Here is a 12,822-nt window from a genome sequence, read left to right as displayed (position 1 = left end):
GTCCCACATGGTAATGAGAAATAGCTGCCAGTTGAACCTTGACCGTAGAGCAGCTAACCCCCTGATGAAATAGACCTGTAAGGAAATCCAACACAGTCAGCAACGGTGCTGTGAAGGGATCTAAGTTATGATGCTCCGCCCAGATGGAGAAACGCTTCCACTTACTGCGATAGACCTTTCTAGCAGAAGGTTTGTGTGCTGCTACTAGGATGGCTTTAACTGGGGAAGAGATTCCGGGAGTCGTGACTAGGAGTGGAACTGGAGCAGCCGAGCTGTCAACTTGAGGCTGTCCAGATTCGGGATCGGGAGACCTAGGGGATGAGATATTAGATCCGGTAGGGGATCCAGAATCCAAGGAGGATTTATCAGGTGAGGCCACAGGTAAGGGAACCATGTTTGATGAGGCCAGAATGGGGCAATGAGAATCATTCTGCTCCCCAACCGACTGGCTTCCTGTATGAGTTTCAGCATCAGGGGTAGAGGAGGGTAAGCATAAAGCAGACCGGGAGGCCAAGCATGCACCAGAGCATCTCTCGGGGATTTCCCGAAGGGGGGGAATTAGAGTGAAGTAGCTGTTGCATTTCGTATTTGAGGGAGAGGCGAATAGATTGCAACAGGGTTGCCCCCACTCAGCAAAAATCCGCTTCGCTACCTGGGGATTGAGAGACCACTCTTAAGGGGAAAGGATGGTGCGGCTGAGTCTGTCCGCCAGTATGTTGGACCATCCCAGAATGTGCGTTGCAATAAGAAAGCGGTTGGTGGAGATCGCCCATTCCCACACTCTCATGGCCTCTCGACAGAGAGGATAGGACCTGGTTACCCCCTGTTTGTTGATGTACCAGACAACTGATATGTTGTCCATCTGTGTCGCAACAGTTCCGACAGGAAGAAGGTTCTGAAGTGCTTGCAATGCCAACAGCACCGCCCTCATCTCCAGGACAATGATATGCAAAGAGGTCTCTGTGTCGTTCCACGTGCCTTGGATTGTCCTGCCTGAGCAATGCCCCCCCACCCGAGGTGTGAGGCATCCGTGGTCACCGTGGTGAGGGGAGGAGGTGTGGAGAAGGGACGTCCCGTATGGAGGTCCAGAGATTTGAGCCACCATACGAGAGCCCTCCTGCAAGCCCTGCTGACGGAAATAGGATGGCTTAGAGGGGTAATGTAGAAAGGGCCACTGGACTTGAAGGGTCCATTGCAGGACCCTCATATTCAGACGAGCCAATAGCAGAAGAGTGATTGCCACCGCCATGGAGCCTAGAGCCCTCAGGACCAATTCCGCCGGTGGAGTTTCTAACTGGAGGATGGCCCACACATGAAGCCTCAGGTTTTGTAGTCGTTCCGCAGTCAGGAATGCTAGAAGGTTTCTCGTATCCAACTTGGCCCCTATAAACTCTATCACCTGAGTCAGAGCAAGAGAGGATTTGTCCATGTTGATAGTGATGCCCAGCTAGGGAGCAAGCCGGAGGAAGTAGTCCCTGGCTGAGCAGAGTAGATGCCTTGTCGGGGCGGTCAGGAGCCAGTCGTCCAGGTATGGAAAAATCTGCATTCCCTGGAGTCTCAGGTGGGCCGCTATCTCTGCTAATACTTTGGTAAATACCCTGGGGGCTGTGGTGAAACCAAAGGGAAGGACCCTGAACTGGTAGTGGCTGGCTCCCAGCCGGAAGCGGAGAAACCTCCTGGATAGTCTGTCCATTAGAATGTGGTAGTACGCAACCTTGAGGTCTATTAAGCACATCCAGTCATTCTCCCGCAATAGGGGGAGGATTGATTGAAGAGTGACAATCCGGAATTTTTCTTTGGTTACTGACAGGTTCAAAAAAGAGAGGTCGAGAATTGGACTTAAGTCCCCCGTCTTTTTTGGCACCAGAAAGAACCTGGAGTAAAAACCTAATCCAAGCTGGTCTGGGGGGACGGGCTGGATGGCTCTTTTATCTAGGAGCTGCTGAATCTCTGCAGCTGCTACCTTCCTCTGATCTAGTGGTACATCGGGGAGGTTTCTGACTTTGGGGACATGATACAGGGGAATTTGGTAACCTCTGGATATGATACGAAGCACCCAGCGATCTGTTGTGATGGACTCCCAAGCTGCCAGGTGCCTCGGGAAACGCCCCCCGACTGCCTCTAGAGTGGAGCAGTCGGGCAACCCCTCAGGGTTGCTGCATGGGCCAATCAGAGAAGGTTTCTCTGGACCCAAAATTCTTCGGGCCCCCTCTGCCTCTAGGGCGGCATCCTCCCTGTCCTCCTCTGCCACGGAAGGACTGGTTGTCTGGAGCAGGGTGGGAATGTTGCGATTTCCGGAACCACATCTTCTTCTGTCCCTTTTGGTTCTTGGAGAAAGACCTCTGGTGAGCAGAGAAGCAGACTCCGATGGCGGACAACATCTTCCCGTCCTTTTTGCTCTGGACTAAAGTCTCGCGAATGGTCTTGCCAAATAAGGCAGAACCATCAAAGGGGGCATTCGCAAATGATGCCTTGAAGGGTTCCGCGAAGTCACAATGTCAGAGCCAGGCCTGGCATCTCATGACTAGTCCTGCTCTGCTGGCTCTAGTGGCTCCCTCTGTGGCATGGGACAAAAGCCGCATAGAGGTATTCAATATAGATCTTAGAGTGGCCATGCGAGTGGAGTACAACTGCTTGTCCTCCGCCGACATGGACTCCGGGGGAAAGCAGCGTACTCTTTGATAAGGTCTCGCTGCATCCTAATAATCTGTGCCATGTAGTTCAGGGACCTTACTGAGAAGGTCGCCGAACTAAAGACTCGCTTCCCTAGGTGATCCATCGAGCGGGACTCTTTGCTCGGTGGATGGACCGAGGGGCTCTCCTGAGCTAATTCCCTCTTGGTGGCTGCCGCCACCAACATGGCATCTACGGAGGGACCCTTGCTCCAGTGGGACCTCTCTGAAGGGGGGCTCAGAATCCTATCGGGGCACTTGGGAGCTGGCTCCACAGTGTCCGGCTCCTTCCACGCCCTGGTGGTAATAAGGTCCACCAGGGAGTCGGCCGGAGGGGACACCCAAGAGGTAGATGGGCCTGCTTTGAATGCCTCCAGGAACATGGATTCATCAGAGGAAGCCTTGGGGGCAGACCCCCCCTTATCCTAAGCATTTCCATGGGGGGGGTGACCTTTGGGAGCCTTCCCCCTCATCCAAATCCGTGTCTACTGTCAAGGACCCGGAGGAGTTCACGTGTCTCCTCTTATACTTGTGCTTGTGAGGAACATCCTCGGGGGGGCTGTCCGAGGAAGACTCACCAGCAACGTCTTGTTCCAGTGGAATGACCTGAGACGTCAAAGCAGGCTGTCCCTGTGGCCGGGTGACGGAAGCCTGACTCAAACAAGAGGGAGTGCGGGGTGGAGCTGTAGCAGGGAGCGGGGGCCTGGATGTACTCAACAGTGCCCTCTCCACCATTTCGAATGCCGAGGGAAAGCCGCTCTCTCTGGGATCTGAGAGCCGACCCTCGCTCGGATCCGAAGGATGGATCGGAGCTGGCGCCGAGACCATCGGATCTGAAGGGCCAGTGTGCTCTGACCTGGACGGCACCGAAGGCACACTAAACCCCTCGGATCCAAAACTCAGAGCCCGGCTCTGAGAGCTCGGATCCGACAAGGATGGATCCGGCAAGCTTGAGGGAAGAGTCGGCGCCGAAGTACCCGATACTGTCGGTGCCGACCCACCCCCGGCTCCAACACTGCCCGGCTCCGAACGCTCCAAACTCAGGAAGCGGGTCGGAGAAGGAGCTATCGAGGCAAAAAAGGGTGTTGAGCTCCCCCCCAGGGGGGGGGGCAGGAGCACTCCCATCTGCATTTGGGCCTAGATGAACCTTCTCATCACCCGGTCCAAATCGGCTTCAGAAAGACTATGTGTCGATCTCGACGAGGCCACTGAGGCTGGCCGGGAGTGCTGCCTCGATGACCTCGACAGAGATCGGGTCTCCTCCTCCTCGGGTCCCGGTGAGAAGCATGGAGACCGGAGCTGAGAAGGAGGAGACCTAGACCTGGAAGACCTGGAGGAAGAAGCCCGCTTAGCCGGGGGGGCCGAAGCGGAGGCCTCAGCCTGCCGCTTGTGGTGCTTCTCCCTCTTCTTTTCCTTCCTGGCCTCCCCCTCCTCCAGCGCAGTAATGGGAGTTTGAGTCCCGGCCGCGGGGAGAGAGGCAGGAGTGGCTGCCACCGGAGCCTGGGAGGGGGGCCACAGAAGTACCGGAGGCCGAATCCAGGGGCAAAAGTCCCGCTAGGATCAGCTTCGACCTCCATTCCTTCAGTGCCCTTGGGTTGAACGTCGCGCAAATCGCGCATCCAGAGGACAGGTGTTCAACCCCAAGGCACCGGACACACCGAGTGTGGCCATCCGCCGGGGAGAGCTTATGGCCACACTCGGTACACTTCGAAAAGACCAACTTTGGGGCTTCAGACATGACTATACTAGAAAGTAAACTCACTCACACGGAAGGCCCCAAACTCATAACAACACACACACACAGCTATGAACCAGTGAAGGGTGGGGAGGAGAAAAAATTTACTAACTAAAAAATTAAAATATTAAATTACTAACTTATAAGGAGCCTAACCAAATGCACTCTCACGAAAGTTATAGTATAGCAAAAAAAACACTTATCTGACCAGGAGCTTGTAACCTAGCTGCTGTACCTAAGCATGGCAAACTAGATTTGAGGTCAGTCAGGATTGGCAGGGGATTATGGGTACGGAGAGGAGCTAGGAGCTTGGATCTTAAAGCTGTAAAATAAGTTGCCGGCTCGGATCCGAGATCGGATCCGATACCCAAAGGTTGCTGACAAATGAAGTACCTACTTCAGATAATAAATTTCTACAAAGAGCCTTGGGAATTTAACATTGTAAAGCCTAATTTACTAGAAAAAGACATCCTTTTGCCCAGAAGATCTAACCATTTCCCTCTTTATCAAGGAGCAGTAGATCAGATGAAGCCAAGGATTTTTTATTTAAGTAGGCTGCTGGCATACCACAGCCCGATCAGCAGTTAAATAGGTAAAGAGAGGTGTTGTATCTGACTACACCCTTTATTTGCTCTGAGCTTTTTAATGGACTGCTTAAATAAATATTGATGTTCTGAAGGCAGTTTTACAAACATCTTCCAAAGCCAGTAAGAGAGGGGTGATAGCCAAAGAATTGGGCATCTCATCCTCTATAAGGTCATATAGCTCTGGGGTAGTTCCCAAATGCTCCTAAACAAAAACATCACTAAATCTTGCAATCATCTGAGAAAAAGTGAACACCTATTTGGACCTATGCTCAAGTCCACCTTCTGAAGAATCAGGATGGCTGGACTCAGTGTCATTTAGGAAATCAGCATTGACCTTATCAGATTCCTCATCATTCTCTGAAACAACAGAAAGGTCTCTATCCAAACTAGCACATGTATGGGAGCACAAGCTCTAGAATTACCGGTCTGCAGAACATTCTTAACCAAGAAAACCACATCAGCCTTATAAATAGCTATAATCTAATTATCAGCTGTACAACAAAGCTTCTGTTTCTTTTTCTTTTGAACTTCACTATTAGATAAAATATCTGAGGACAGAGTATCATGTCTGGCAAGGGGTCTCTTATCTCAGACTATTCCTGCACCTAAAGGGTTTGGTTCTTCAATACCTGCTCCAGGTACTAGAGGATGTGTCTAATCCTTGTTCCATAGGGGTCTATATTAGGTCGTCAAAATGACATTCCGGTGAACAACTATTTATCAACCTGTAATCAGCAAAAATTGCTTCAGCGATTCACTGAATTCACTAAGGGCAATGACATAGGACTTTCTTTTTTGGATGGCAAAAAAGACTGGACACTTACATCCTGTGACAGCTGAAGACTTGCCTCTCATGACATACTCAGTCAATCACTGGACAGAAGAAATAGAGGGAGGGCAGTCTGATCTTTTGGAACCAGTCAGTACTAGGTTACTTTGGCAGACAACCCAAAATGCCATTGAGGCAGCGATAATGATGAACATTTAATATTCAAGAGAACAAAGTAGCATCTTCTTCTTCTTTCAGCTTTTCCCGGTTAGGGGTCGCCACAGCGGATCACCTGTCCGTTCATGACTGGCAGTGGAGTTTTACAGTGTCGAGTTGCCAGCCCGGCGTTCAACCTTCCACAGAAGGCACACACACACGCAGTCACACCTAGGGCCACTTTAGAGTGTCCAATCCATCTACAGCATGTCTTTGGGATGTGGGAGGAAACCGGTGCACCCGGAGGAAACCCACACAACCACAGGGAGGACATGCAGACTCTGCACAGAAGGCTCCCCAGCTGAGAATCAAACCAGAGAACCTCTTGCTGTGAGGCAGCAACGCTAACCGCTGCAACACCGTAACTATCCTAAATATCCAGAAATACTTTACCAACAGAAGGTAGAGCACTATGCTTTATGTAGTGAGACCTGCATCCAACTGCAAAAGTGGCAAACAAGATCTAAGGTATCTAGTTGCAAAGGAGCATTATGGGAAGGAAAATTTAAAGATGGATGAGGCCAGAGCAATAGTTTTGCCAGCTCAGATTCAACAAGTTGCCCAAAGATCCATAAGTCAAATTTCATGGACAGGATGAACAAGAGCCAAATTTTATAGATACTGATAATTTTTACTTTTTTTTAGCAATTTCTCAGGGTTCACACTGGGGAGCTCTAACCAACATGTTATCCAGTCTGCAGTCATCTTGGAAGTCAATAACACACATTTTAAATCACTTTAGCACACTGTGTAGTTTTTTTCAACTTTTATAAAGGAAACATAGATTATAATAAAATTACTGTCACAATCAGCATTTGAAGAAAAAAAAAAAGAACAAATGTGGCCTTAAAATGACATCTTAATATTGTAGCAGCAAAGGATTGCAAATGTCTTACTTTTGCCAATAGGCAAAAGTTAATCCCTTCACGGAAATTGCACAAGTATTTCTTTCTCCTGCTAGTGAACTTCTGTGATATGCACTACATCCTAGACATTGAAGGCATATACATCAGCCAAACCAGGTTTCTTCACTCCACAGAAAATTCACCTACTGCAGCTCTGAAGTATGGTACTATTTGACTTCAACTGCCTGTCACAAGGCAGTCTTGCAAATAAAGGCCTGATGCATTTCATGCTGTGAGACTCATGACTTCTTATGTTACAGTGAGACATTCAATAAAATTCTGTTTTTCTAAGCTTCAACTGTTATCCCCCAATTATACTATAACTTTAATTTCATCTGCTGATATTCAGCTCTGTTATCTCAGTTTTCAACTTTAATATTTCCCTCTCATTTCATTGCCTTGTTTTTTGTACTCTAATCTTTCTTTCTTCTGAATTTATTTTTCATTTCATTATTTGATTATGGCTAATACCAGCACCAGTGGCATAGAAGGATAAAGCCATGATTACAGCCTAGGCAACCCAAGTTGCAGTTTGGGCAACTGAGAGCACTGACAAAGAGATGTGGGTCTCACCGCGCGTGTGCACACACACACACACACATACACACACACACACACACACACACACACACACACACACTGTCACTATCACCTGGAGGAGGGGTGAAAATGCAGAGGGGCAACATGGGGTGGGTCACCAAGCCATCAATGGATGATAGCCTTTGGTGTGGGTGTATAGAAGCTTTCATGCACAATGGGAGGGCATTGTGGATCACTGTGGTGATACAGTTCTCTTGCACCCTCCCTTCCACTTATAGGGTAGTGTTAGTCATCCAAAAATGCTCTTATTGCTAGAATGAAGGCAAAAAAGTGAAGAAAAGAAAAAGTGGAGCTGGCAAACAAAGAATCAAAGCATCAACAAAAGCAAGTTCCACAGCATCGTATAAATTCCTTTTAATAAAACAAAGCTTTCAGACAAAAACTTCCTTCTTCAGTGTTAATAAAATTCATATCAAGACATCACATCCTTTATAGTTAAAAATTCAAGAACACATGACACAGCCTACCTATCATAATCTAAAAATCAATTAAACAATTAATGACAGAAACAATTAGTAAAAAAGCCCTGCAAAAGACTCTTAAAGCAGTATATCACATTTTGTTAAACAAGACTTTAAATATCACATAGTTGGTTTCAAAAAAAGCATAACCATACTTCATTTAAAAACTATATATCTAAATATATATATATATATATCATCCACTGTGTCTTTTAGACTAGAAAACTATATATATATATATATATATATATATATATATATATATATATATATATATATATATGTGTGTGTGTGTGTGTGTGTGTGTGTTCCAAAAGCATACATTTATATCATGCAGCTTATTATAACACAAAAACTATATATATATTTATTCATTATGTCTTTTAGACAAAGAAGTTACCTATATGTATACATATGTATACATTCTAATGGCATATATTCACATCATACAGCTTATTGTGACTCATACAGGGGTTCTTATTCTCTACTGTATCTGTTTTTGCTTTCTCTTCAAAATAGGTTTTAGTGTGACCTGTTTGTTTAAGCCAGGGTATGAATCCGCTTGTAAGCGAATGATCCACTCATACTCCCTAGTGTCCAACTTATTCACCAGATCACCACGTCTAACATTGGGAGTTAAGATGTCCATCACACAAAAAGAAAAATAGTGTGATTCATCTGTTTCTGGTATATGTTGGGCTAAGGAGTTTCTGATCATTTTTCTTCCTAATTCTGACTTATGCTCCACAATCCTATCCCTTAACCTCCTTGTTGATTTACCAACATAAAAGCACAGACATTGTTGACATAATGCTAAGTAAATCACATTTGTAGTATTACATGTGGCTGTACAGTAAAATTTATACTTTCTGCCATTAAGTGGATGTATAAACTCAGTTAATGTAATAATACTAGCACAACATACACAATTATAACATGAGTAGGTACCTTTGTTGTTATAGGTTTTTTGTTATAGGTTATAGAGTCCATTCTATTTAAACCAAAGTCCTTGTAACACAGACGCTTTTTTAGGCTATTACAATTTCTATAAGTAAAACGTGATTTATCTGGGAGCCATTTACCATACCCAGGCATAGCATTCATAGGTTCATAGGTAGGTACTACGCTATCGGCCCTAGGGCCCATACAAGCCTAGCCAAAAAATGTACCCTGGCTTTTGCCACCCAAGAAAATTATTTTCCTGTGCCCTTGTCGAGCAGAGCCACGGAAGTGATCCCCGGGGTGAATTTCCCATCCAATCATCAAGATTTTTCTTTAAGAGTGCTAATGAGGAGCTCTGTTTGACATAGATAGGTAGTCTGTTCCAGAGTATGGGAAGTCTCTGGGACAGGAATCTATCCCTCCAGCATGTTCTGTTTATTGTGGTGACAAGGTTTAGGTCCCTAGAGCGTGTAGCTCGGAGGGATTGGGATTTCTTTAAGTGGAGCATGTCCAACAGCTCTGGGTTTGACATAGCTTTGTATGTTAGGCAGAGATTGCCCCTGAGTAGGCGATATGCGGTGGAGTAAAGCTGTAGTTTTTTGAGACGGTCTGCATAGGGCATCTGTTTGAGGCCAGTAATCCTCTTTGTGAGGTATTTCTGTGGTCTTTCCAGTTGTTGTAGATGTCTTGTGAGGTACATACCAAAAAGGGGCGTTATACTCTATAATGGGTCTAATGAGTGATGAGTAGAGGGGAACAATGACCTCTTTTTTGTCTGGATGAGAATCCTTTTGTGATGAGATGAGCCATGTAGAAGGATTTCCTGACCACTGTGGCAATGTGATTATCAAAGGAGAGACTACTGTCCACCTGTGTCCCAAGGTCTCATCACATTTTTGGCATTAAGTAGACTACCAGCTATGTGATAGTTCATGGGTACAGAGTTTTTACCAAAGGGGATGACAATACACTTTTTGGCATTGAGCTTCAGGCCATGGCTTTGATACCAGGTATCTGTCTCAGTGAGGCCCTTTTGTAGTTTGTCCACATCATTAGGAGTTTCGATTATGGCTCCTAGTTTGCAGTCATCTGCAAATTTTGTTAGCTAAAGACCTTCTGTGTTGACCTGCACTTCAAAGAAGTAGATACCAAACAGGAGAGGACCCAGGACTGAACCCTGTGGTACTCCACTTGTCACTGGTCTGATGTCGGATTTGGAATCCGCTACTTTCACAGTGTGGGTTTTGTCCATGAGCCAGTTGGCAACCCATCTTGTGACATAGGGATTTATACCTAGTTTAGTGAGCTTATCTATAATTCCAGAGTGGGGGATGGTGTTGAATGCCTTGGTGAGATCTAGATAAGCTGTGTGAACCATTTTACCCTCATCTATGGCTTTGGTGACTGCTTCAAAGAAGTCAATCAGGTTTAGGAGACATGATCTGCCTTTTACAAATCCAAACTGGGTCCAGAGTTTGGAGAGTACCAATGTCTTTGTTTATGAGTTCCACGATGATACGTTCCATGGCCTTGCAGACCAGGTTCATCAGGCTAATGGGGCGGTAGTTCCCAGGGTCCGTCATGGCTCCCCTTTTGTGGAGTGGGATAACCGTCGTGGTGCGGCATTCAGTGGGTACAAAGCCTGAGGTGAGGCTATGATTGAACATGGTACTTAGGTAGGGTGCCAGTTCATACTGTAGTCCGTGTAGAACGCAGCCTGGGATATGGATGCTGTGTTCTTGGCTTTGGAGAGTGTGTTTTTTACCTGTACAGCCGTGATTATAGAAACTTTGCATTCTTCCTGTATAGAGATGGGCCCTCTAGGGGGTGAGAGGGGGGTAAAGTTAGCACTGAACCTATCTGCTAGGATGTTGGCAATATCAGTTGGTTCTGTATATTTAGTGCCATTGTGCTGTAACTCAGAGCAGATCTGAGTGTTCCCATTTAGATTATTGACATAGCTATAGAATGCTTTGTGGCTGTCTTTAGAGTCAGTGGCAATTTTGTTTTCGTAACTAGCTTTGGAGGATTTTATGAGGGATCTCAGCTTCTTACTGAGGTTGACCAGGGAGTTCCTCCAGTCACGGGATTTTACTCTTTTTTGCAACAGTTTCTTTCTTCTGTTGTAGAGTTTGTTTATGGCAGAGGACCACTAGATTGGCTTCCTTTTTTGGAGGATAACATCTTGGTTCTTTTAGGGATAGCATGATCCATGCACTCGTGTAAGTGCTTATAAAGTGCATTTGTGTAGGATTCGGCAGTCATACCTCTATTGTCCGTCTGCATGGGTGTCATGAAGTTTGCCACTTCTGTCTTAAGAAGTGTGAAGTTGGCTTTGGAGAAGTTTTTTACGATGGTTTCCCTAATTGGGGGTGGGGGTGGGATGTGGATGTCTAGGCTGATTAGCTTGTGGTCGGATCTGACCAACGAGGAATTGACCTCTGGTGTGGAACACCGGTTTCCCATGTTGGTAATGACCAGGTCTAGGATATTGCTGGCCCTGGTGGGGGTGTGAATAAGTTGATCCAAGGCATTGGAATTTATGAATTTTAGAAAACGTTGAGCAAAAGAGTTGGTACATGAGTAGTTTTCCCAGTTAATGGTGGGGTAGTTGAAATTGCCCATTATTAGGGTGTTGGGTTGTACCCTAATACTTTCCAGTGTATCAAGAAATGAGGAGTGTGAATCCTGGGGCATGGTGGGGGTCTGTAGCAAGCTAAAATTTGGATTGTGGTCTTGCCCAGAGTTAGTTGCACTTGGATAATCTTGGATGCATTATGCTGTGCAACTAGCCTGGAGGTGTGGATATCCTTAATGAATATGTACACGCTTCCACATTTAGTGCTTCTTTCTGGGTTAGGTGGCTGAAAGGTGTGGTATGAATTGAAGCCTGGTAATGCAAGGGTGCTCTCTGGAGCTTTGAACCAGGTCTCTGTCACTGCACAGATGTCAATGTTCTGCATTTTAAGGAGTGCCTCGAGTGAGTGCATTTTGAGGTTTAGACTAATGTGTACCAGTTGTTTCTAATAACGTCCTCAATGTTTTTACTTGTCCTACTATAAGTCATCAGATATCTCAGAGCATTATCAGACATGGGGGTGGATGGTAGTAATACCATCCTGATTAGAAAATATGGTCTAGCTTTCCCTTTTTTCATAGATGCCACTTCATTCCTAACCAAATCCAATTATTCTTGATTGTAACCTCTTTCTAATAATTCATCTGTCATGTCCTCCATCTGTTTATTTCATACTTCATCTTGGGTATTTAACCTGCTAGCACGTAGGTATTGTCCCCTAGGTATGCCCTTAAAGACATGTCTAGCATGCTTGCTAGTTTTGTGTAAATATTTATTTGCTTGTGCTTCTTTTTTATAAATACTGGTATCTAAACCAGCTTAATTTCTTGATAAAGTGACATCTAGGAAGTTTATATTAGACTCTTAATAATTCATCTCAAATTTTAAGAAATCATTAACATTATTCAGATAAGAATTAAAGTTTTTAGGTTCATCACTAGTACAATGACACGCTAGAAAAATATCATTCACAAAACGCTTGTAGAACAATATTCCAGATGCATATCTATTGGCCTGACTGAAAATATTTTCTTCCTCCCATTTACTTAAAGTTAAGTTAGCGTGTTAGCAATTGCTGTGCCCATAGCTATACCAGATATTTGTTGGTATAGCTGTTTGTTAAACACAAACACATTGTTCTGTAATACTAATTCTAATATCTCACATATTGTTTCAATACGTCTAGCAGAAAGATGGCCACATTCCAAAAGTATCTCTCTTATTTTCTCTATTCCAAATTCATTAGGAATCATATTGAAGAGAGATTTAATACCCAAAGTTACCAATAGAAAGTGTTTCTCTATACTCTCATCATACCACCTATATAATTGTGTAAGGAAGTCACCCGTGTCTTTTA

At 45.3% G+C, this 12,822-nt stretch overlaps 1 protein-coding gene across 1 annotated transcript in view; it reads left to right on the top strand.

Moving 5' to 3' along the window:
* Positions 1-12,422, top strand: part of RABGGTB (Rab geranylgeranyltransferase subunit beta) — a 446,107-nt gene extending 433,685 nt beyond the window's left edge. The window contains exon 10 of the mRNA XM_044086834.1: positions 12,355-12,422. Within this exon, the coding sequence (XP_043942769.1) occupies positions 12,355-12,422 (68 nt within the window). The remainder of the gene's footprint in view (positions 1-12,354) is intronic.
* Positions 12,423-12,822: the final 400 nt, after the last annotated feature.

Source organism: Protopterus annectens, chromosome 10.part0, assembly GCF_019279795.1.
Source record: "Protopterus annectens isolate FY-2018-M chromosome 10.part0, PAN1.0, whole genome shotgun sequence".
Taxonomy (NCBI): domain Eukaryota; kingdom Metazoa; phylum Chordata; order Ceratodontiformes; family Protopteridae; genus Protopterus; species Protopterus annectens.
Note: the sequence above shows the minus strand (reverse complement) of the source record. Positions and strands in the feature narration are given on the sequence as shown.